The sequence below is a fragment of the Euprymna scolopes genome, chromosome 5, assembly GCF_053919585.1.
Source record: "Euprymna scolopes isolate OS-2025 chromosome 5, ASM5391958v1, whole genome shotgun sequence".
Lineage (NCBI taxonomy): Eukaryota > Metazoa > Mollusca > Cephalopoda > Sepiida > Sepiolidae > Euprymna > Euprymna scolopes.
The window spans coordinates 165,799,852-165,827,549 of NC_136486.1; the positions used below are offsets into that span (position 1 = coordinate 165,799,852).

The window sequence follows — 27,698 nt, forward strand, 5'->3', positions numbered from 1 at the left end:
CTATTAGCCAATGAGAAAGTTCTTACTCCTCCTGCTCCTCCTCGCTTTTATATCATGGTTTCCTTTACTTTCTCCTGTTTTGACTGGGTGGTCATCCCCTGAAGTTCCATTAGGGTAAGCTGGTCTCTTCTATAGAGCTCCCAAATAAATGTAGTGATAAACATAATACTTATTGTAAAATTATTCACTCTAGGCAAGTTACCATTTTACGCATTAAAATGGTGAATTCATATTTTTCCCTAATACTTTCTTTTTTTGTCAAACAAATATTAGAGGTTTCTTAATTCAAAGCAAAAGAAAATTTTAAAATATTTTAATTTTTTGTTTCTCCTTTGATTATAAACTAAATTTCAAATAATCTAATATTAGAAAATATTTTTTTGATAGGATAAAAATTGTTCAGCTCTTTTTTTATATATACCAATTATGATTTATTATCCAGTAAACAAGAGTGTCTTTTTAAAAAAGTTTTTTGTATGAATTGAGTCAGAAATCAAGAAAATCTAAACATTCATGAAATCTCTCTAAAGATGTAAACATAATATAGGTTTATCATCAAGGGGATATAATTATCAAGTTAATCATTTCAAGGGGAGGTAATTTCATCCAGTTTAACTGAAAAGTTTTAATTTGTATGAAGTTAAGTTCCGCCTTATTTTGTTTACATTAAAAAAAAAAGTTTTTTCTTTTGGTGTTCAGCTGTTTTTTTTCTGAAATAATTAAAAGAAATAGATAAGTAACTTATTAGTAATTTTTTCTTTAAAGCTATCATCCAACATATCTAAAAGAAACTCTCTAGTGAAAACATTGTTGTACAAAGAGGAAGATCCCCCCCTCCCCCATCATTAGAAGTACAAAAAAAAAATAGCAATAAAATAATCTTCGTAAATTTTGATATTTTTTGAAAGAAAAGTATTCAACTTAATAAGTAATTAATTCCATGAAATTATATATATATATATATATATATATATATATATTATATGAACATATTTGGTTGTAAATTACTCATGTCTCTCAATGTTCTTTAAGTTCATAATTAAAAAAATATTTAAAGATATGCAGGCACTTATTCATCAGTCTGTTCATTTGTCCTTTTGTTTTCCTCCCCCCCTGTTCCTTCCTTTATTTTCTTTTCCCATTTCTTTCTTTATTTTCTTGTCTTTTATTATTTTTTTAATTTATTGCAGCTGTTTTTATGAATCAATATGTCTGTGCTGTTCTTAAACACTGTCATTTTTTTATGTGAAATTTTATTAAAATATATTTTTACAGCATGTACATGTGAGTTGCATGCATTTGAATAATTTTTAAAAAAGATGGCTGTTCACCAATGACAAACTCATTACTAAGCATGATATCCTAATTTATCTCCCCTTTGATTCCTTACACCATAAAAATGAATGCAATGCTATTCCTGTTCTCAGCACTTTACTACCTTTTATAATACAAAAGGATTTTTATTGTTTTGTTTGTTCATATATCTTTACATATTCTTTCATATTTGTCAAAATTGTTTTATATTTGCAGCCTCGTTACTTTTAACTCTTCATTACTTTAGTAGCTTTTTTTTTAAATTTCAGCAGTTTAGAATATTTTAAAATATTAGTAGAATACCCATCCCAGGACGGATAAAATTACTTTCTCATAAAGAACTTTTGCATCACTTAGATTTTCTTTATGAAAATTAAAATTAAGGTATAATTGTACTAAAGCTTATGTCCAGAATCCTTATTTTTATTCTAGAAAATGTCTCAACTTACAGATTTAAGCATAAGGGGCCTAATAATATTGAAATTCATGGAATCTTGCTTAATTTGTGTCCAATGACTATGGATAACATTTAATGCAAATCTGAAATATTAGAATTTTAAAATGTGAGGTTGTAGCCATATTATGCCTACTAAAAACCCTTAAAATTCTTCAAAGAACTGAAATTTGAAGAATATTTATTAAGTGGTATCTAATACCTATTGTTAAAAATTCACAAAAATCGGAAATATCTGAATATTCATGAAGGACACCACTCCCTCTCTGTCCTCTATACATAAAATCAAAATTAAACTGAATATATCCGACTTTACCCACCCTTATGTAGTGATTAGTAGATTCCAATGAGCAAAATTCAGTCGTTAATCATAATATCTATTTTGCAATAACAGAATAGTCAATGGTTTTACAATTGTTTCATAACCTACAATATGTTATAATCAGAAACAATTACACACTGCTCATCAGAAATCTCAAGAAAACATAATGTTAGATCATGCAAAATGTTAAAAAATAAAACGGAAACAATCAACACTTATGCAATTATATATATCATGAGCATAAATAAAAATAATAAACCGGAAATTTACATATAAAGATTTATTTTCTGACAGAATACGTCCAATAGAAATAGGCTATATATATATATATATATATATATATATATATATAAATGAAAGATTGAGGAATAAAAGTTGTATATAATTTTATTATATCAATAATAATAAGGAAAAGTTAAGGGGAAAATTAAGAAGAAATTCTTTTTGGACCCTGGCGTTTTAAAACTAAATGTTCATCAGAAGAGGAGAAAGGCCAGAATTATACAAGATACAAATTTAGAAAAAACTGGCCTAATGACATTAAAAATGAAATGAGAATGAAGGAATAGGATAAAATGGTAAATAATAGCAAGTAGGTACAACATGTAAGGGTGAATCAAAAGAGTAGTATATGTGTAAGCAATATTTTTAAAAATATAGGCCACTATGAAATCATTGGGAGCATTAAAGAAAAGCCAATAATAAAAGAAGAAAGGAAAAACTAGGGAGGATAGAAAAGAAAGTGGGAAGAGATGGGGAGGAGATAAAAACAGTAGAGATACGAAAATAAATAGATAAAAAAAATTTTGTTCCCCTTCATAGTGTTGAGCTTTTATCTTGATAAATTTGCTTTGTTGAAGATTTACTCTTTGATAACATTATATATATATATATATATATATATATATATATATATATATATATATATATATATATATATATGCTAGCAAAAGTACCCGTCGTTGACTGGGTTCAAAAACAGCCTACAGAAAGTGGACTTTGATTTATGAAAGTATGGTAGGTTATGAAAAGGAATGGTTGTAAAGAGATAGCTTCGAATTCAGGGGTATCAAAACCAAAGCAAAATATGATGAAAGTAAAAATAAAATAGATAAACCCCATAATTTATTATACCATACCTGTTCACACTGAAACACTTATCACAATATTCTGTGGATCTATATTAAAAAAAAAACCTTGTTAAACTTTGTGACATATTTCCATTCTATGGAGGTCAGGCACGAACGAACACCACATAATTTTATTATACCATATTTCTTCAAACTGAAACATAATTATCAAAGTATACTTACGCAGATAGATATGAAAAGTCTTTATTAAAGTTTGTGCCTATTTCCATTCTATGGAGGCCAGGCGCGAACGCAACCCCCACAATTTTATTATACCATCCCTATTTAAGTTAAAACATACTTATCAAAGTATTATTATGTACATCTATATCAAAAACACTTGTAAACGTTTTTTTTTTTAATTTTTAAATTTTTTATTTCCATACTTTGTGGACCAAGTGCGAACGCAGACCCCACAATTTTAATGAACCACCGTTCTTCCAGATCAAAATACCCATTCCTGTGTCTCGATACATCTTCTATCATTATATGTAATCAGTTTTTTAAAATAGTCAACCATATAGGAGCCTATTCGTGACCAGAAACACACACACAGACACTCAGCTTTGTATTATGTATATATACATATATATATATATATATATATATATACACACACACACGATTCCAAAATAACATAAATCTAGTAAGGGTTGAAATCTGCTCACAATCAAGTAACCTTTTCATGTTCCTATAAAAATACATTTTACTAATAATTTTATTGGATGCCACCGAAAATTGGTCAACCATTATTCCGCATCATTACCGTCATTCTTATCTTCATACAAGAGAGATTAACAAAATTTAAGTAATTCTGGTCCCATATATGGAAATACTTTTTTTATGTAGTAAAAGTTTAGATAGGAATTGATCTGTTAAAGACTAGATCCATTGTTAAGTTGCATCTATTCAATCTGTGTGGTTAGCGATGAAAGTGTTGTTTCAAACTTAAGTGTTACCAACTGTTAATTTTGGTCATACTAATTTTAACCATTCCCTCCACCCTTTTTTTTTTTAACTCATCCTACCAAATCCTAACTTTTGTAAAATCAATACAAATTATCTTTGACAATTATTTCAGTATTAAACAATTTAATTTAGATTACTCACACCACATTTTTTCTTTTTATTTATACTAGTGTTGAGACGATTAATCGGAATTGGGAATCAGAAAATTCGAACTTTTGCAGGAGTATCAGAATCAGAAAAATTGTCCCTGTTTTCTGATGCCCAAATCGGTTCTTTTAATGGTCTTTTTTTATTTGATTTTGTTTAAAGCAAAATCTTCCATTGCTGATAGTAATGATGAAACTGAATATTTATTGATTTAAAATTACGAGTAAAACTAAAATCTATGTTTGAGAAAATATGTGGACATTTAGTATGTGTTTTTATCATAATCAGGGGAAAAATCACAACTCTATAGTTAAATATTTAGAGATTTATAAAAATCGGAATTGGAATCAGTGATTGTATCAGAATCTGGAAAAATATTGGAATCGTCCCATTACTAATTTATACCCTTTTTGCAGTTCATGAGCTAAATATGGTTGGATTGGAGAAAGGATTGTAAATTTTATTAACGATTGGTGTCATTTTTTGGAGGGGAGATGTGAGGTAACCTTGTGGTAATAGCTTAAAATGTCTGCCTTTTATACTATTCAGAATAAATAAACATTCATTTTAATCTAAAAAAAAAAAAAAAAAGAAAAAAAAGGATTTTGTTACATTGTGCTGTTTTTTATTCTTTCCTTTGTTTTTCAGGTGCATATTGTTAAAGATATTCATAAGTAGTTGCTGTTATTAAAAGTTATTTCATAGTTTTTATGTCCAACCATAATTTATGTTGAATGTTATTATTGAGTACAGATTCATCACAACTACATGGACAAATACAATAACGATTTCAATTTGTACACTTAGTTTTCATTAGTCAAATCGTATACCAGTGATCATGATACGATAATGGATGGTCGGTTGTCTTGTTAATTCTTATGACTGTCCACTGTCCTTTCCAATTTTGCCAGCTGGAATTACCTCCAAACTGACCACCTGCTCTTCACTCTGACTCAAACCAACCGACTCTTTCAAAATTCCCCTAACATAACACATGATCTTGTTGCACCAATCACAGCCTTTCATACTTTGCAGACCTTCTTTATTATTAAACATATACAATATTAATCAAATATAAACTAAACTAAATATAAAACCTAAAGCGTGTAGGCATGGTGGGGTGGAATTATGTAAATTTGGTTCTTGTCAGATTGAACAAGTAGAGGAATTATACAGTAGTTTATATTAGTAGACTATCATCATCATCATTGTCTCTGTTCATCTCAAGAGACAATAGATTCCACCCATAAGGATGTCCGGACGTGTAATTTTGAGGCAAGAGATGTACAATCCCAACCACACCTCCTCTCAGTGGCAAGAAGAAATCCAGAACAACTGGAACAATACTGAGATAAGTAAAGAGTATAGATAGCACCTGTGATTCCCAAATAGTCACCCATTTTATAACTGACTAGGCTCAATGTCACTTAATTTCATTGATTTAACAGGAACCGACGTGTCAATGTGATTATACTGTACATACTAGGCTATCAACTCAATTATGTATTAACGTTTTATATTGAATTATCACTTATTTCAATGATCAAAGTTTGGCTCTGTTTTGGTTTTAAACATCCCAGATTAGAACCATACAAATGTGTATTTATTTTATTTATGGCATATCAACACACTAGTTGATTTGATTTTGAAACAATACATGTTGAAAAAGGTGTCATTGTATACACATCATTGAGTACATGTTTTATTCATAGCTAGTAAAAAAATCGTTTCATAACATTTTTTCATATTGGTAAATTTAAAAAAAAAAAATAACATTTTCCATAATCTGTGACAGTATCCATTAGGTCAGTCAGAAACATAGAATTTTAAGAAGGATAATAACTGAATTATGCTTACAAAATCTTTGACTGGTTACTCATCTAAGGAGGGATGAACCTCAAATCCGATATTTGCCGTTTCTTAAACGTTCAGAATGGAAAGAGTTGTATTATGCACTTAATCATTATTTCTAAAAGATGCCGTTCAAGTTTCGAACCATGGTATGGGTAGTTGTAAAAAAGCTGCTGAAATTAACATTTAATTATTTTTAAATTACACTTTTTTTTATTATTTCCATCTATTTATTTGCACCATTATTTGAAGAATTTGAATTTAAAAATAACCTTTTTCATTGTAAAACGTGAATTAAACAAAACTAATGTCCGAAACTTTTTCTTTACTATTTTTCAGCGTGCAAGCGGAAAGAACAAGATCCCCAGAATGCGCCCGAGGAAAACCGGCCTCCGAAAAAACCCAGACTTGTATTCACCGATATCCAAAGGCGCACTCTCCATGCAATCTTCAAGGAAACAAAACGTCCGTCGAAAGAAATGCAAGCCACTATTGCACAGCAACTTGGCCTTGAGGTTAGCACGGTGGCTAACTTTTTTATGAATGCCCGACGACGTTCCCTGGATAAATGGAGAGATGATAATGGTAATAGTACACGTGATAGCGGTTCAACGTGCACCAAAAGTTGAGCAATGCTGCCTCAACAGTCCTACTCTTCTTTATATATATAAAATATAAATATATATAAACTATCTATGCATATATGTATATATGCACACCTACATACACACATATATATATATGCATACATACCTACATACAAATATACATATAGTATTGCCAGTTGAACCAATCACTATATTACATCTGATTATCATTTTTTGATCATTTCTTTCTGTTAATCACACGATCCCCAGCCACAGGACCGCCCCCCCTTTTTTTTCAAACCAATATCGGATCTCTCTCACTATTTCTTTCCTTACTAATCTGAATGTAAAAGATGAAGAAAAAAATGTATATTTACAAAAGAACAGCCAGGAATCAGTTTATTATTCTATTTCAACTGAACTGTTGAGTTTTTATTTTAAAAAAAAAAAAAAAAGAAAAAAGAAAATAGTTTTAAGTTATTCAGCTTTTTATTTAATTTAAAACTGAAATCGTTATTTCAAAAATTAACGCAACACAGAAGGGAAGAAAATCTTGACAGAGATTAAGACTATTTAATGTGGTATGCAACATGTCCACTGGTTTTTATGCAATAGATCTTTTTTTTAACATAATTTTCACAAAGAAACGAAAACAAAACTGGTTTGATCTAGTCCAATCGACTCATTTCCAGTCCTTTTTATTTTGTTTGTTTTTCTCGTTATTTTTTCCCCCTCTCTTCACATATAATGGCCCTTTTCATTAACTGGTTACCGGGAACTTTTGGAAAATAAATATAGAAAGTCATGAAAAAAATAAATAAATTGAAAGTTTAAAATTAACTACAAATTTGTAAAGAAGTTATGAAAAACAGAAAGAAACCTTTTTCTGAATTGAAAAACAAAACTGATAAAATATCCATTTTGGAAAAAGAAAAATAATAAAATGCATGAATTTAATAAAAACAACAAAATTTCTTTAAACTTATGCACAAAGAATAAGAAAGGAAAAAATACCCTCTTTAAATAATAAACAAAGAATATTGTGAAAATATGTTTGGAAGAATTTTGAAAAGATTTGAAAATGGCTGACAAGTTTGTTTGATGGAATTGGTCCATTTTTGTTCATGACGTCAGTTTTGTTTTTGGTAACAACAGATTAAGTACGGTTTCTCACTTCTGGAACAAATTTTACGAATTAAAAAAAAAAAGAACGATACAAAAAGCAACCAGAGATCCATTAAGTTGGACGGAACAGAAAACAATGTTTCGTTTTTTAAAACCGAAATGAAAAGGAGAAAATAGTGAAAGAGGTTGTTAAAAAAAAACATCTAGAAAAGAAAATAAATGGAGTTCAGAGAAAGAAGAAAAAAAAAAAAAGGCAAGTTGACATGTAACATATATTCAATGGCTCCCGGTGCCAGTTGGCTCCATCTATGTTTTACATTTTTATAGCATTTCTACCCCATGTGACATATCATTTTCTCATCTCTTAACACATTACCATGCAAAGAGGACTCGTATCCGGAAAAAAAGATAAATTAAAAAAAGAATTTCACATTTTGTTTGTAGAAATTTCTAGTCACTCATAGCCATAAAAGTTTTAAAAAGAAAAAAAAATGCAACAAAAAAAAAAAAAGAAAAGACTGAATGTAGGTGGAAGCAGAAGAGAAAGAAAAGTAATTGCGAATGGACTTGTACTATAGATACTAATGTTTATAGACCTTTTTGGGGGGAAATTGATCCTGTATAAAAATTCAGAAGAAAAAAAGACAAAACAAAATTGTTGATCCATAAAGATAAAAGAAAATCTTGAATCTGGATAAAATTACATTGTGGAAAGAAAGAAGGAAAGAAAACATCTCTTTATGCTACACATAGTTTGCATCTGGCAAAAAACAAAACAGATGTAAATAAAAAAGAATTACACTCTTATCTGGCAACAAAAAAAAAAAAATGATGTAAATGAAAAAAAAAAAACATTTTTACTTGTGCAATACCATTTTAGCATATTGTGGTGGTTGTTCCATTTTGGTGATTGTGTAAGCCCACTCATGCATTTAGGGTTGGGTCTACCTGTAGCCTTAGATTATAATCAGTATTCCTTTATATTGTATCAAACGTGGTTAGCTATGAAAAGAAACAAGGGAAAAAGAACAAATAAACTGCCTTATTCTCAAAACAATATTCAACAACTCAATATGGAGGCATGACTATCAAAAAAACAGAACCCACTCCAAAGACTGAAAATTTAGAATTCAGATTTACAAGAATCGGGGAAATACATTCCAGAATCTCTGAAGCAGAATTTAAAAACAAAGAAATGAAAATGTTATTACATTTGATTATTCATTCAAGACTTAAAAACAAAACATAAATTACCTTCAAAGATCAACTTCATTGCTAAAATTTTTTTTGAAACAAAATTTTTAAAAAAGTACTTAGTATTATAATTAGATTTTACCTATATTTCCATATAAATTATAGGACGAAATATTAACATTGATAGTTTTTAAGCTTGATTAGAATTATTACAAAAGTTATAAAAATGTCCTATAACAATCATTCAACTCAATATATATATATATATATATATAATGCCAATAATTCCATTATTACAAATCTAATATTGATCTCAGTATCAAACATCATTTTATCAGCTTTTCCTATTACTCAAATTATTATTTAAACAGTTTTCCTATTACTCAAGTTAAAACGACGGTGAGAAAAATGTTTATAAAGATTTGAATCCAATACATTCCATTGTCTTTAATGCTAACCAAATATTGATCTCAGTATAAATGTTTCTAATCAGCTTTGAGGCATTATTGCAATTAAGTTAAAGACATTTTTAGTTTTATAGAATTTGTTTTCACTTCTAGTTTGAAACATTCCAAGGTTATAATCTGTCAAGATTTCTTTGCTAAACATTCCATTATTTATAAACTGTCAGCCTTCTATGTGTTAAAAAAAAGCCGCCAAAAAAAATACCTACCTTGTAGACATGCATGCAATACAACTAACAATTATGAATATTTATTACCGTATTTATCTTTACCTTCACAAGTAATTGCAGCTGTGAGATTTAACAAAAGAATTTTTTTTTAGTCAAAAGATACACATAGCAACATGGTATTTATAAAGCTCAAAAATAAGACAGGAAATAATATTGAATGTAAAAAACATTTTGTAAAATTAAAAAAAATGTTTATGAATTAGAGAACAATCTTATTATTTTTTCTCTTTTGAAAGAAGCATTATAAAATTCACTAAAGATTTTTAAATACACCAAACATCTTATTAAAACATATTTAATAATTGAAATGAAAGATAATTGTATGATTTTAAGTATGCTTTTTTGAAATAATAGGATAGTTATAAGAATAAATTCAATAAGCCTTATGAAAACTTAGTGTTAAGATGTTTCAAAAACTTCTAAAAAAAACTTTTTCTGTTATTTATATATATAGATTAATAAAAAAAATCTCATACAAAAATGGAAAAGGTAATTCTAAATGCATAGCATGCGCTTCTAGATATGCAGTCTGTTATATAGAAAAGATCATATGCACATTTCGATGTGCATATGATATAATTTTAATCATTAGTTATAGGCAAATAATAAAATAAAAGCAGATCCAAAAGACAACACTATGAAGTGAGTGTGTGGGTCTGAATGACAAACTGCAGGCAGACCCCGGAGAGGGGAGCATCAGGATCTGAATTATCCGAGTAAAGAGGGCCACTGCTTAACGTGTGTAGACTGAGTGGTCAGTTTATGCACCAATCATCTACATTAGACAGGTGATTGTTGGCCATTACAGGGGTCAAGGTTAAGCATAATTCTGGACAGAAAGGATAGTCATCTTTGGAGTGATTAAGTGTTCTCTTTTTTTAGTATTGTTATAGTCAGTTTTTTTTTTTTATCCCCAAAAGAGAGAACAAGGAAAAAAATTAAAAGCTTACTCTGCTTTCACTTTGAAATAAATTTGTAAATAAATTTCTTTAAAAAAATTTTAAAATAATAAAAAAAATATTGCTCACTCAAATTAAGTGCACATGGCAAACCACACATAGTTGTCATGAAAACTACATTTTTTTTCCAGGAGAAACATTTTTTTAAAAGAAAAATAATTTTTAAAAAAAACCCAGCTTTTTTAACTCAAGAAAGAAAATATGAGAATTTTTTTCCCCCCCCACATTTTTGTGTATATGTGGGAGAAATATGTGTGCAAAGGTCAAAATGGGTGGTGAAAATGTGAGTAACTGTTTTTGTTTTGCTTTGTTTTTTTTTTTTGTTTTTTTTTTTTTTTACATTTTTTGGGGGTTAAATGTAGAGGTTCCTGACTTTTTTTTCACATTTTCCAGCCATATTTGTAGCAGGGAATAAAAATAAAAAAATTAAAAAGAGGTTTCTTTAAATTACAAAAGTGATTCTGAATATGCAATTATTTCTTTAAAAAAAGTAAGAAAAACAGAAAATAACCTCCTCCATCTCCCAAACCATTGCTTTCATGTCCCCACCCCCTCAGTTAAACACCCTGCCCACATCTATTATTTGATTATATAAAAGAAAAAAAGAAATTATCGTCCAAATTCAAACCATTTTGGTGGCTTAAATGCATTGCAAACAATGCGAGGGGCTGCCCAAAAGTTTGTGGAAATCAAAAGGACAGATTAGCTTTGTTAAAAAAAGAAAAAAATCTAGGAAAAGATATGTGGTTCTTTTATTTACTTTTGGAGTGATTTCAAGAGATTTTGCATCTGATGAGGCACGGTAAAGTTACACGGCAAGTTTGATAAGCAAATTGAGCAATCTCTTCAAATTCTCCAAACTTTTGGGTTGCACCTCACACACGCATACCTATGTACCCACACAATATACATACATACATGCATATACATATGCAAACACACACACACACCTATACATACATATATACATCTATACTTGAATGAATAAATGAGCATGTCACAGTGTAGGTCATGCAGAAAGAGGAAAATCTCTCTCTCTCTTTTTATATACATATATATATATATATATATATATATATATATATATATATAGGGGTGTTTTATTTTCGTATTGAAAAGCAATGCTTTTATAAGCACAGATTATCCTTTTAACTTTCTTTGATAAAAATGCTTCATGCAAAATTGGATATGTTAACAGGTTGCACACTTATTTGCATATATGCATATGGAAACATTAACATATGATGCAAAAGTGTGCAACCTGCTAAATGGTCATATTTTGCATGAAGCACTATTTATAGGAAACATTCAAAGGCAAATATGTGTTTATAAAAAATTATTACACTTAAGAAAAATATGAAACTATATATATATATATATATATATATATATATATATATATATATATATATGGTTCCTGTAAGATTTACATTGTAAAAGACATATTTAAGTATTCAAATATATATGTCTGTGTGTGTGTGTTTTACCAAGTCCTTTTTGGCCACCAAATGTTCCTTATATAAAACATTCATATGCATAAAACAATTGAACAAAATATGAAGTAACCCCTCTTTCACCTACTCCAAAAAAAAAAAAAAAAAGATTGATGTCCTGGTAACATTTGAAAACTCATGTTGCGAGAAATGGTTCTTTTCTGTTTCGAAATTTAATAGAAATATTTAAAGGAAAAAAAAAGTTTCCCTGACTAAAGCAGCTCCATAACATTTGTTTCCTTAATGAACAAGGGCAGATAACTGTTGGGCACTTTTTGGATAACTCTAAATGTGCTTAAGAATACAAAAAAAAAAAATAAAAAGATACCATAAATAATAATTAAAAAAACTAAAAAACATGGCAAGTGATTAAACTTTGTGTCATGAGAAAGGACTTTACTAATTTAGTTAGTCCTTTATATTCTAAAGATGAAATGATTCTATGAACCAACAAATAAAATTTCTTTACTGCAATATGAACAGTAAAACTACACATTTCATAGCTATGGATGAGAGGAGTATTCAACTAATTAATAAAAATTTGAAGAATTGTGAGACAAGATATAAACAGAAAAAAACGATTACACAAAACAAAGATAAAAGCCTAAAGTTATTCTGACTCCTATAAAATAGCCTGAGGTCCCCATTGTTCATATTACAGAGGAAAAAACTACAAACACAGGGGAAAAATGCTTTTATTATTATTATTTTTAAAAAATGATAATAATTACCAGTGTGCAGATCTTTCAAGTTCAACAAATACTTCAAGTCAGTACCTTATAGTAATGACATCTATCAAAAAGAGACAATTTATAGAGTATATATTTAAAGAATATCTTACACGTAATCCAAACATTGTTTTATGTTGTAATAATTGACACATAGGTTTCACAGCATAATGCATTCAAGAAAAAAAAATTAATTTAGATTTAGTGCAAAGTGTTTTTCATTATTTTTTTTTTTTTTTTTTTTAGAAATACTTTTTTCTTTCAAAGTCTTAATTTCTTTATTTTGTTTTTAGTAAAAGTTAAACAAAAAAAAATGGGGGGGGGGAGATCAGGTTGGAAACAAAAGTATACAAGATGGAAACGAAATAAAGTTGAAAAGGGCTGATGAGTGGAAAATAAAAAAAATACAAAAAAAAAACAAATGAAAAGAAACAAGAATAAAAAACAAACTTTTGACAACATTTGAAATTAAGAGAGAGCACACTTGTTTATTTTAAAGAACTATTTTTTATTTATTATTTATTTACTATTTATTTAAATGTTTATTTATTATCAGGAGGGGGAGGGGGCATGTGGAACAGACAAGATAGATCCTACCCAATGGAATTTAGTAGATAATCCACACACAGACTGATAGAGGGTGCTTTCAGTAGAGTAAAAAGAAAACAGGTTTTTAAAGTTATTGCAGGTAAATACAAGTAATGAATCCTCACTATGCCACACTTTTAGAACAAATAAACTTCTCGTCAGTAATACAAGGAGTATATATTTCTGAAAAGAAGCAACCTTTATCTATATAATGGCATAGGTAATTCTAAATTATTTAATTCTTTGTTTTTTGTTTTGCATCAGCTATTTAATAAATATTCTTTCAAAAGATGCATAAAAACAATTTATAGGCATTTTTATTTGTTAAACTATTTAGATGTCATTGTAAATTTACAAACTCTCTCTCTCTCATATATATATATATATATATATATATATATATATATATATATGAAGGAAGCTTTAAAATCATGTTTATTTCTGGCACCTTATTTTGTATTTAATAACTTGAAATTTAACAAATGGCGCTTACTGGATCTTGTGTTTCAAATTCATTATTGAATAATAATAAGAATGATAATAATAATTATAATAAATAATAATTATAATGAATAATAATTATAATGAATAATAATTATAATAAATAATAATTATGCTATGAAAAAGAATCAGATAATGACATTTTCAGCTGAGCCCACATTTAAACTTATGAACGAAAAGAGAAATACATAAGTAGACTGCATATCATGTCATTATAGTCAAAATCGAAGTCAATTAGTTCAATTGAACTAAACAGAAAGAAAAAAAAGTAATAATTGCTTTTCTAAATAATTTTAACATTTTCTTAAAACCTAACCTATCAAAGTTAAAAATTATTTGATGTAGATTTATTTTGGGAGGTTTCATAGATGCTCGGGACATATATTAGTAAGCATATGTATAAAGTCTAAAGGTATGCACCTATTCAATAATTATCTGTATGTACATATTTATGATCTCATCATTACTCTCAGAATCTTTGCACAGACACACACACACATATATATTATAGGCAAATATGTGTGAGAAAGCCCTCTCCTGAATCTGATCTCTGATATACATGGGTGTGTATGTATGTTTATTTTCACATATAAACATCTTTCTTGATCTCTCTTCTTTATATATATATATATATATATATATATATATATATATATATATATATATATATATATATGTATACACACACACATTTTTTTCTCAGAAATATTCATACTTGATATCATCCTTGTGTGTGTGTAAAACTTACATCCATTTTGCTGAACCCATAACTGATCTCCATACTTAAAAGAACTTGCTTAAGGTCATAGAGCAAAAAAAAAAATTAGGAAACATTAAAATATTTGATCATATAGATAATGTGATGACCCCCCCCTTTTTTTTTCTTGTCCCCAAATAGTAAATGGGGAATGTTAAGAGCTGATAGTAAAGAAAGTTGGGGTTAAGATTACTGTTCCAACAACCCTTTTTAAAAATTGTATTGCAGGTCCGTGGATATGGTGGACATAAAGAGTTCAAAGATCTTGATCCCTTCTGATCTGACCCTTGTCCACTTTTGTGCTTTGAGGGAAGTGCAAAACGTGATATCACAATAAGAAATCACTGGATGCAACTTTCATTGCTAGCCAACTCTTTCTGATCTGTAAAGTTTCTACTTCAAACACAGCTCAAATATTATCACTTTCACACACCAAAATTATATATGCAAGTTCATTCATACACAGCTGTTTTGCCATATTACAGATCCTCAGTATAACTAGAAACTAATGGATACTTCAAACTAAGATTTGATATCCAATCAGCACATCAACAGCAAGCAAAAAGCATAAACAATTATGTGTGAGTGAAATCTAGCCACGTTTATATATTTTCTATTATTGACTTCCTAGAGTGCTCCATTCTTTTAAGAGCTAAGTATTTATTCTAAGTAGGATTCAGTGATCTCCTTTACCAGAAGCTCAATTCAGAAAGACAAGTATCAAATTTATTTGTGCATCCATACACAGTTGTCCTACCATATTATGGTTCTTCAGTGTGGTTAGAAATAGGCGAGTGCTTCAAACAGATATGAAACTTAGTTACCTTATCGGCAATCGGCGGTCATAACTATTGATATATACTTGTGTATATATTTATGTTGAATTTGTCGTGACTAACTCATTAACAATACTTGGGTTAGAATGTTTAACAAAAATTAACACACACATAATTTTAAGTACACTATAGGATACCATAATTTTTACAGCTTTGTTAAAGCAGTTTTAAGAACACATGAATTAATATATATTTTTGTGCTCCTATTCATTTTCCTTGCCACGAGGGCAGATTGAGGCACATATCTTTGTGTGTGCATGTATATGCAGTGATTAATTATCTATAGCTTCAAAGAATACCAAAGTTATATTTATTGACATTAGAACTACTATTGGTAAGGCTTCCTTTAAGTCAACATTTATTGAATTTAATTTGAAATAAAAAATCTTTTTTTACTTTGAAGACAAAGTGAAATTATTCTTGATTATTTTATTGATAGATTAGGCAAATACTATTTAGCAAAAGTCCTAGGTTTTGATTGACTGGAATGTTCAGAGGCATTTCTTGTTGGTTTGAAGTAAATGTGCTTGACACTTGCATTGAATCAGCCTGAGATGACACTTTTTCATGAACTTAGTAGCTATTTTGAAACCTCCTTTATCTATGGCAAATCAATTTATCGATGTATACTAACATCAATAATATGCCAGGTTCTTAAAATTTAATCAAACCTTTTTTTTTATGCACCATTCAAGAATTGGGATTAATATATCATTAATAACTAAAATTTCTCTTTCTTATGAATACTTTTATTTTAGACATTATTATTCTATTATTACCTATGAGCTTCAACTCCTTATATATATATATATATATATATATATATATATATATATATATATATATATATATATATATATATATATATATATAGGCTATATTTTAGCTATGTGTAGAGTTATAATTCCCAGAAAGATTTGCTTTGGTCTATTGAACTCATTTTTTTGTTGCTTTTAGTGTTGCTGCCATATTACAGCGTATCTATTCTACCGCCTTCTGCAAATATACAATTTGTATGGAAAGAGAGCATCTTTTTTTTTCTTTGTGATGGTGACATGTTAAAGCAAACTGTACATTTAAGGCATCTCAAGTAATGTTTACCTCAAAATCATTACGAGTTAGTTGAATCTTATTTTAACATTGAATCAAAAGGTGTTTGCAAGTATTTGAAAATCGAACCTCTTGGGCTAAAGAATGCTAGGTTGGATTTCCAGTGATTCTGTGAAACTGATGGTATTGATGGTCAATCTAATTAATGTAAAATGTTATTTTTAATAAGATATGCTCTTACATATGTAATTGAGCACTCTGGTCATTTCACTGATATAAAAATAGCATCATATATATGTATATATATATATATATATATATGGATAAAATACATGATGCATCATAAAATGTAAAGTTATGAAGACAAAGGAAAAACAATTAAACACGAGAAAGAAAATCAAGTGGGAGATTCACTGGTTTTGTTTGAATCAACAAATGTCTTCAGAAAAAGTGAAAATTTCAAATGTCAAATTTTCACTTTTTCCAAAGATCTTTGTTGATCCGAATATAACTTATTCATTTTTCAATTTTTTTTCCCCCTATATTTAATGGTTTTTCACAAACGTAGTGCACAGTCAAATCGATGAGCTTATAAGTCTGCACATGTCTTACATACATTTATCCTAGAGCTACCTGATATATATATATATATATATATATATATGTGTGTGTTTGTGTGCAGCATCTTTTCCTACAAGCTAGTTTGATTTTACAAACACATTTTTGTTTAATGATCCTTTTATTCAATTTTTCTATCTTTTTTTACTGTAGTTTATAAAAGAAAATAAACTCAAATTTCTGTAAAAACTCAAGAACTTCCATTTGTTCATGGAATTATTTAAAAATTGAAAAGTAAACTTGGAATTTGTGACATCCTGTTTCACTTTAAATATGCTCGGCATTACAAGAAGAATCAAAACTACCAATTTTAAAGAATCATTATTCAGTCAATGCTGATATAAAATTGTACAAGAAACTAATTGAAAACCTCAATAAAAGGATCAGTTGGCAAGAGTCATCTATTTTGTTTTATCAAAATTGAACAAAAATATAACCTTACTTTTGCCAGGTCTCGAATTTTATATAATTATAGTATGATTTTTCGTTGCTGTCAATTATAGTTTGAGCAAGATGAAGGCTTATACCTTTACTCAACGTTTATATTTTTACCTATATAAATATTTGCGCACTTGTTATATAATTTTGTACCTAAATAATATAAATATATTCATTACTATTAGAGTATTATGACATGCGATTGTTATATTGGTGCAGTAAATATTTCTTCAATACAATTATCTTCTATCAAGAATGCATAGTTATGAACCTGAAAATCTGTGTTGGATTGTATGGGAGGCATTTTTACTAAGTTATATACTAAGCTGCACATATCTCAGAATAGATATTTCAACCTTGTGTTATTTACACACCTAGTCTATTGGTATTCTTGGAATTTTCTTGTGAATATTTTTCAGCAATTGTTATCTATGACCCTCTTGTTTGCGAATACATGAAGCTTGCACAAAGAATCTTATGAGATGCCTCTCTTAGAAAAGAAATGTGCGTGCGTGTGTGTGAGCGTGTCAATTCTCAGGGAACTTTCAAATTTAAATTCTACCTTATTTGTGCCTCAAGATTTAAGTAGCTTTTAGTAAAACAGCTGCAAACAGAAAAATGAACCGTTCGAGTCAATAGACCATAGTATAATGAACAAAATATTAGATCTGCTTTGAATATATATGTGATTGTGTGTTTTGTGTATAATGCTGAATTTTGGTTGATATTTATGTAATAATACCATTATTAACTGAACGGTTAAGTATCCTACGTGTCTATAAAGAGAAAATGAGACTCCTAAAGGATTTAGACTTCAAAAGGGACTGTCTTTATTGGACATCAATTTAACCAACTTGGCTAATAAGACGACAGTTGAACGTCGACTGTGTACAGATAACTCAAATCCCCACATTATACACAACACTGTCAGAAAGAGATTTTACTTTATAACACACACACACACACACACACACACAGTTTTGGTAAATTGTTTTTTCAATTATATTTCATTATTTGTGCATACCAATCCTTTTCGTTTAGAAACTCAATGTATATTAAATATAACAGAGCATATATAAAAGAATAACAATATAGTTACAGTCCAAAATCCAAATATGTATTTTTTATGCAAAATAACCCTTCCAGCATGTTAAAATTTCGGTACATTTTTTACAGATCTGTTTCGCTATGCAGAAAGAAATGGTTATTATTATGTAAATACCGTCTCTTCAGTACTCTTCAGAAAAATGAGAAATTCTTTGCTTAGATAGAAAAAAATGCATGGCAATATAATGCTGCAAGAAGAAAAAAGTTCATAGAATACTCAACATCGTGTGTTTGTTCCAATCGTCCGTTTTGCATGAAAAATAAAATATTCAGATCTTGGAATGTAACGATACTGTTATTCTTATATATATGATATCCTTTATGTATGACATATGTATTCTTATATATATGATATCCTTTATGTATGACATATGTATTCTTATATATATGATATCCTTTATGTATGACATATGTATTCTTATATATATGATATCCTTTATGTATGACATATGTATTCTTATATATATGATATCCTTTATGTATGACATATTCCTTGTTTCAAACAAATTCTTAGCTTGAATATATTTTTATGTATATTTTAATCTACAGAATTTAATTTTAATTCTTACACTTATATAATATGTATGTGTGTGTGTGATATGTCGGTAGTAAATATTTCAACACACATGGTCAAACAACACTGGATGAAGGCTTTGATCAACTTTTTCTAATGACTGAATGACCTTTAGGTCTGGAGTGAATGACTGGGGTGCATGCATATATGTCTGACTGGAAACACTTTCTAAAATAAGCTTTATTCATTTAATATCACTGTAAAATACCTTTTCTTAATATGTAAAATCTAAAAAAAAATTTTATCTAGTGTATGCATGTTTTCCAACTATTATTTGTACTGTTGGATCTCCTTTTACTTTATGCATCAGATATATATATATATATATATATATATATATATATATATATATATATATATATAACGCATGCACACATGTTCGTATATGTGCATCTTATTGATTGCTCCATTTTTACAAGTAAATGTCAGTATATATCTTTCTATAGTTACTTAGTTTAGCCTTCCTTTAAATATCAGTTCTTGTTCATGTAAATAATACTTTGAACACTACATGCTCTGTTCTTAAAATAGAAATCAAGTTTCATCTTGTCAACGGCTTAGTGCATCCTTTTATATATTTTGAAAAGAAAAAAAAACTCCAATGATGTTGGTTCTTTCCTTATCGTGATACCAACGAGATGTCCGTCATTAATAGCTTGTTTCTTAAATAGCCAATAGTCCTAAGTAACAACATTTTAAACAAGACTGTCATCTTTTAACCCAGTAATATATATGTTATTCCATAACCAAGTCGTTTCAATGAACATTTAGTGAAGCATTTCAAATTGGGCATTGATTTGTTAACATTTAAAATGTGTGTTAACTGGTGTTATGAAAACCGACCAAACTATGAAATTAGCTGAGTTAGAGTTTAAATCCGACCGGATTTTTTCTATGCATTTATTTATTCTCACTACGGATAAATAGCAACTTGTGTGCCATAAATCATTTCCATAGATATTGTGTTTTGGCATTAAATAACCCAAAAAGGTTTAAATGTCATAACAAACGAAAGTAAACTACATTTAAAAAGCAAGATGGATAACAATAATTTTTAAAATATTGGCATTTCTTGATAAAATTATTGTTTAAAATCCCTATTTAAAAAGATTGTATACCTTTTTAGTTTTACAAAGTTTATTGCATTGATTCAGCTCACTTTCACAATTCTAAACAATCGATTTGGAGAAGACGATTGCCATGATATTTTACAATATGTCTGTGCCAATATAGCGGCAAACTCCAGTTTAAGGCACAAACTATTTGCCACAATGTCATGAAAAATGTTGAAGTTTACAAACGATGCCGGTGCGTGAAGCTTTACACTAAGAGAGTGCCACTCTGATCTCAAAAGAGAGTTTACATAATTGGAAGCTACAGTCCCCACAAGTGTTAATGTTTTCGTGCTTGTCTTGTCTAAGATTGAAAGAGACACTTCTCTGGCCATTTAATCTTAAATCATATCCTCAAACATGAATCTCAGTATTAACTCAGGTCCTGGAAAACATTGCGTGTAATATATATATATATATATGGTATATATATATATATATATATATATATACACACACTAACAGACACAGTTCAGGAACGTTTGTATAATAATAAATTACAATGTCAATTTCCGATAAAATTTCTTTGAAATAAAATTTAAAATTATTTATTAAAGAATACTTAAAGCTTAAAATATAACGTTATCCAATAACAATAGAAATGGACGGATGAGAAAACCTTGTGTGGGTTATGACTTTATTTCATTGGCAGTAGTTGAGCAAGAGCAGATAAAAATGAAGGCAGAAAGAATTTTTTTTTTTTTTTTCGAAGCAATCCAAATTTTGTTATTTTATGATTTTTGTCATCATTCCCCCCCCCCCCTGCAATTGTCTTTTCAACAAATTTGTAAACTCCAAGACTGGTTGTTTTTTGCTAGCAGATCCACTACTGAAGTGACAGTGGGTTAAACACTAGTATCTCTGTCATCATTATTATTATTTTTAATATTATTATTATTATTTTTAATTTAATTATTATTACTACTACTAACTGGACTTGTACTGATATAACCAGCTTGGAATGTATGTATGTATGTTTGTTTCACCAGTTCTATTTATTTGTTTTTTGGGAAAAGGGGGATTTTTAAAAAATTTTTTTGTAAAAAAAAAAAAAAATAAAAAATATGCAATTCAATGTATAAAATAAACAGTTTTGCTCTCCCAATTTTTCAATTTCAAATTGTTGCTCTGTATAACATGAAGAAAAAAAACAAAACAATATCTACCAATAATTATTGAGTTTCGTCTACACCTATTAACCAACATGTTTTTTTTTTTTGTTTTTTTTTATTATTATTTATACTACTATGACTAATATGGTGGTTTGTACAAAAAGTGTCCATGGGGTCCATTTATATACACTATGCTAATCCATACTGGAAATTACTAAAATACTGTACATACATTTTGAAAAAAATATATATATAAAAAAAATTTAAAAAAAAATGCTTATTGTATTACTTGCATTTAAGCTATATTAAACAAAAAGCTACCTTTTTTAAAAAAGAAAACACTGTCTTGACAACTTCAAATTTGTACAAAGTCAGTCACTCTCACGTGCATAAACACACACACACACACACACACACACACACACACACACACACACACAAAGTACGTAATGTCCATACTTAGAATATAGGTATTTCTGTATGCACTCATTCCTTTTTTACTTATGTACAGACTATTGTTCATAGATCTGTATACGCACATGGATGCCTCACATTGGTGTAATGGTCAACCTTTGACCAATGTTCGGTCCTTATGGTAGACACCAAGTAGAGAAGCCTATTATGAATAATATACATATAGTATACATATATTACTTACATCCATGAACAACCCATCTTACTCATCCATATTAGCCATATTTGCATAGAATAACCACACACACACACACACACACACACACACACACACACACACACAGTTGTGGTTGTGTGTTCTTACATATGTACATGAAAAAAAACGTGTCTTTAGTTGCTAATAGGGACAATATTAAACTTGCTGTAAATTAAATCACTTAAAACTCACCCCCCTCAACCCTGCCTTCTGTTTATTTATATCCTCCCCCCGCCACAGCCTCACCCATCCCCCCAAAAAGGTTTCAACGAATTCATCTCATTTATGTGTGTGTGAGAGTTATCTTTTCTTCACCTTTCATTTGCTTTCAGGGAGAACAATGTTCATATTTTATTCTCTCCCACCCCCAACTCGCCTAGTCATTACACACACACACACACCTATATATACATATAAGTAGATAAAATCTGCTGTCAAGAAAATCCAAAATAATAGAATACATAAATTGTTTTATTAATTTTTCTCCAACCGATCATGGTTGGACGTTCAGAAGTAAATATAAGCACATTCTATTTTATTTAGAAATTAATTGTATTTGTTTGGAATGTTCAATCAAGGACAGAAGCAATTTTAAGTTATAGATTTTTGCATTCTATTGTTTTGATTTTCTTTTGTAGGCTGACTCTACATGGTTATATATACAAAAACACACGTGTATATATATATATATATATATATATATATATATATATATATAAATCTCAGTGGTTGAAGGGAGTTTTATTTATTCTCTATTTATTACAACTATTTATCATTTTAATTTATATTTCATAAATCGAAATTATTATCTGAAAGTTAATTGATTTACTTTGAAAATATTTAACAAGAAAAATAAGCCAATAATTCATCTTATTTATTTATTTTTTTCTGGTTTTCTGTTTTGTTTGTTTTTGTTTTTTTGTTTTTTGTTTTTTTTTTAATTCTGCAACAATTTTTTTGGAATATATATCTTATGTTATTTGTAAAATTTAAAATTGAAAAATAAATATCTGATTTTCACCGTATACATTTCACAATGGTCAAGCCTTTTTAAAATTGGAAGCGGTAATCGATATCCAATCACTGATCAGTGGTAAATCTTAGTAAATTAAAGACTTTTTTTTCCTTTTTCCAAAAACAAAAAAAACAAAAAGCATTAGGTTTTGAATATAAACAAGAGTGCCTGTATGTGGTTATACTTATGCGTGTGTATGTGTGTATATATGTGGGTAAACTATTTCTAAACATTAACAGTAAAGGGATTTTTTTTAAATGACTGCTAAGTTCTCAACTTGGCATTTCATGCAAATTTACTCTCATATTCATTGAAATCTGCATTTCAGATTAAAAAACTATTAAAAAACTATTAAAAAACTAGGATCTAGTCATTAAAAAAATGGTGTATAGGACATTTTTATTTTGAATGAGGGCCACTGCAGACATTTTTCTTAGGGTTGAGAGAGAGAACGAGAGATAGTGGATGTATATATTGAAGAAATATGAAAGACCCCTCTTCCGAGTAGCAGTTTTATTCTAGTCATATGGTGTCCTTTTTGTATCGTAACAATCTGTTATACACCCACTTTGTGATGGTCAATGAGATGCCTTGGTCATTCATGGCTTGAACTGTTATAAAAAAAAAATCCACTTTAGGTTCTTTTTGAAACTAACGTGAGAAGGTAAAACCTTATTGATGAAGCCTACTTAGAGCGGAAGCATCAAGAGAGATTTTTGTACCTACTATAGGTCCCTTATATTATTCCAGTGGGTTATTTGTGCCACAGATTATTCTCATGTGGAGAGATGAGTAAATGAGTCCTTGGATTAAACAAAAATAGTAAACAATTCACACATTTTTAACATGTACATTGTTATCTTCATAAACTCGAATTCACAAGGGGTAAAAAAAAAAAAAAAAAAAAAAACAATAAAAAAAAACGAAGCCTATTGTCTAATTTCTTTTCATAATTTTAATTTCCTCAGGGAGAAAATTATTAGATTCAACATTTTTACTCTCTAGAATGGTTCAGTAATTGGTAAAAAATAAAAATAAAATAAAAATTTTAAAAAATTGACGATTCGTTACCATTTACACCTGTCATTTTACTTTTGCCTTTTTTTTTCTTTGTTATTTTAATCCAACATAAAATGGAAGATGTGTCTTAGTTGTTTCACTAAGTCACAATAATTTAACTTCCTATCTTATGTCATTAAACAAAACAAAAAAGTAACGCATCGTTTACGGCTTGTAATGGTTCAGTATATTTTGTCAAACCAGCCAGATTTCAGTTTTGTGTGATTGCGAAGAGAAATATTTACTCCTGCCTGTTGACATTTTTTTTTCTTTCAATTTTAAAATTGACCTTGTATGAAAATACAACATAATAGTCAAGTGGAAATGTTTCAGAGTAAAAATGTATAGATATTTTTAGCTGACAATTTTCAAGCCTTTCTTACAGAAATATGTCAGTGTTGTTTGAAGAGACAAAAATTTGAAGGAAAAGTAAAAAAAACAACAAATTTAACATTGGTAAAAGGTAAAACCATTAAACTAGTTGACTAACTTGAATTGGAACACTAATTCCATTTTTTTAACACAAATTTAAAAAAAAAAACGATTAACAAATCTTAATTTAACATTTCTCTTTGACTTTTATGATCTGTGCATATATAAAAGAAAAAAATTAAACCATGTTGTATCATTAAAATCTATTCTTTCAATTAATTTATTAGTTGATATGAAAATATCATGTGAGAAGAAAGAATGGAATAGAAAGAAAAAAATAGAAAAAAAAAAAGAAATGTCCAAACACATAAAACAGATATCAATGGCCAATTTGACAAAAAATCAAATGTCGACAGATTCAAATATGCAAAATTTGATATTCTTCCCCATTTAAAAGGGGAGGAAGTGGGGAATGGAGGAGGGAAAACGAATGAAACCCGATTGAGAAAACTTTTTTACAATTTTTTTTAATGTTTTAAAAAGTGTAAATAAAAATCCATTACACTTACTTGCAAACACAAATCTATGTACATTTGTATTCGGGGTGGGAGAAGATTATTAATACTTAGCAGTATCGATAATTCATGGTTCGCAATTTTTTCAAAAAATAAATATTAAAAGTCCATGATTGTTCATGGTTTTAAATATTGTCTTATCTGTTGTGTGATAGGGGAGGGGACTTAGATAACACTGTCTGCTAGTGTGTCCTCATCACTTGTTATATGTGTATATGTATGAGATAGAATATAAGGCAACAATTGGACAGAATGTATAAACAAAATAAAATGAAAAAAATAAACAGCAAAAAAACTGCAAAACAGAAAAGGCAAAATCACATTAAAAATATCCAGTATATTGATATTTCGGTTCACTATTTGATTAGTTTAAAACACAATAAAGAAGCAAAATATTAGTCTACAGCATTTTTTGTGTGATTCTTTCTTATCTTTTGGGGTTTGTACTTTGCTTGATTTTATCATATATATATATATATATTTATATATATATATATATATATATATAATTTTTGTTATACTTATAACCTTATTTTTATATAGATTACGAAAAAATTCGATTATGTTTTAAAAGTTTTGGTTTTAATTATTTACCTACTAGGGTCTCTCTCTTGAATCAAAATATGGTTCTGTCTAGCCCTAGGAGGCCTGCTTCCCAAGCATTACCTCCTCTTTCGAAACTAGGTTAGTTGCCAATCACATGTGGAGAATGCTGATGTATTTGATCACTAAAAACTTTGGCACCAGTAAAGAATTGTCCCCTTATAAACTGATGGCATATCTAACTTTGCTGCGGTGAAAGGAGGAAAATATACCAATTTTCCCAAGTATTTATCTTGAAAATACTACATGCACGTTGTCAAACTAATTAATTAAAAATAGTTATTATTAATAAACTAGTATTCACTTTTACTTTATCACAACCATTTTAGGAGCAAATCAGTTTTTATTTTTGTTTTTTCTGAGAACACAAATTTTCACTTTCATGTATGCAAGCAAATTGTACAAATGTATGGAAGACAGTCATATTGGTTCTGTACGATCGATTAAGTTTTATTGTTTCATTGAAAATATGTAACTTCATCATATTTCATCACATTTCATTCTATACTCACACTGGTCCTTCTCTTGGGTTTCCCCCCCGTGTCCCTATTCATTACTTTTTTGTTTTCCATTTCATAGGATCTCACATTTAAAATGTGTTTGTTTTACATTTTTTAGAAGCTACTTATTCCATGTATGTTATTATCATTTTTTATGATGATGATGATGACTATTATTATTATTATTATTATTATTATTACCCAAAACAAAATAATTTCGATCTTGTGTATGGTATGCAAACTTTTTTCAAGAAATACTAAAAAAAAATTGCAAAAATAAAACTATTGCTAATGTTAATAAATAAAAAAACATTTTACAAAAAAAAAAAACACAACAAAACAACACAAAGAAAAAAAAAACATATGTTAACGAACAGCAGCAAGCAGATCCATTAAACAGTGATGGCTTATTACACAGACTCTATTGTAAAACTTATCGACTATTGAACTCTTTCCGACATAAAAAAAAAAAATCGAAGGCAGATGGTTTGAAATCTCTCACACTGATTAACCACAGCTTTTCTTAATTTCTTCTTTATTGTGATTCTTGTTTCAAGCAACCAAATGTTGTTTAATAAACTGGTAATAAACTTCAAACATTGTTGCCTTTTTTGTTGTTTGCAATCACGTACATTTTTAATACTTTAATATTTCTTTTAGAGAAATGTCGTTTATCTGAAAGTTGACAGAGATCAAAGGTTAACCTTTTCTTTTTAAATAATGTTGTATCTCTTTTTTTAACCGCTGAATATAGAAAAAATATTTGTTTTTATTTTCGTCCAGTTTTATGAGTGACAATAAGAGAACTCCGAAGTGTGGCTGTTAAAGCTCCGTCATCATTTTATTATTTATGACTTATCAAAGATAAAATACTGATCAGGATTGAATATTAAATTTGAGCAAAAATATTTTTACTTTTTTAAAATACAAATGCTTTATACAACTGATGGAACAGATTTAATTGGGCATCTAGTATTATATATAGAAAAATATTAATCACAAAAATAGCAGAAAGTAACATATTTTTTTTATCGTATCAGCTGATCTACCTGTTTCAAGAATAAAGGGATATATTCAGACAAAATAAATATATTGACATTTAAATGTTATGGTAGCCATTAGCGGCATTCATTTGGTGTCCAGTGACAAGAGCAGAAACATGCTAGTTGAGGATCCGATCTTGACAATCAGTCTAAAAAAAATCTTGACCATTTTGGTGGCCCATTATCTATCAGGCTGAAGCA

The 27,698-nt window shown here is 28.6% G+C and overlaps 1 protein-coding gene across 23 annotated transcripts in view; it reads left to right on the forward strand.

Moving 5' to 3' along the window:
* LOC145277031 (one cut domain family member 2-like) overlaps positions 1–27,051 on the forward strand; it is a 590,906-nt gene extending 563,855 nt beyond the window's left edge. For 18 of the 23 annotated variants that reach the window (XM_080128635.1, XM_080128637.1, XM_080128636.1 and 15 more), the window contains one exon: positions 6,527–27,051. In XM_080128635.1, coding sequence (XP_079984761.1) covers positions 6,527–6,816 — 290 coding nt within the window. In that variant the 3' untranslated portion in view covers positions 6,817–27,051. The remainder of the gene's footprint in view (positions 1–6,526) is intronic. The other 5 variants (XR_013868089.1, XR_013868090.1, XR_013868091.1 and 2 more) reach the window with 2 other exon arrangements.
* Positions 27,052–27,698: the final 647 nt, after the last annotated feature.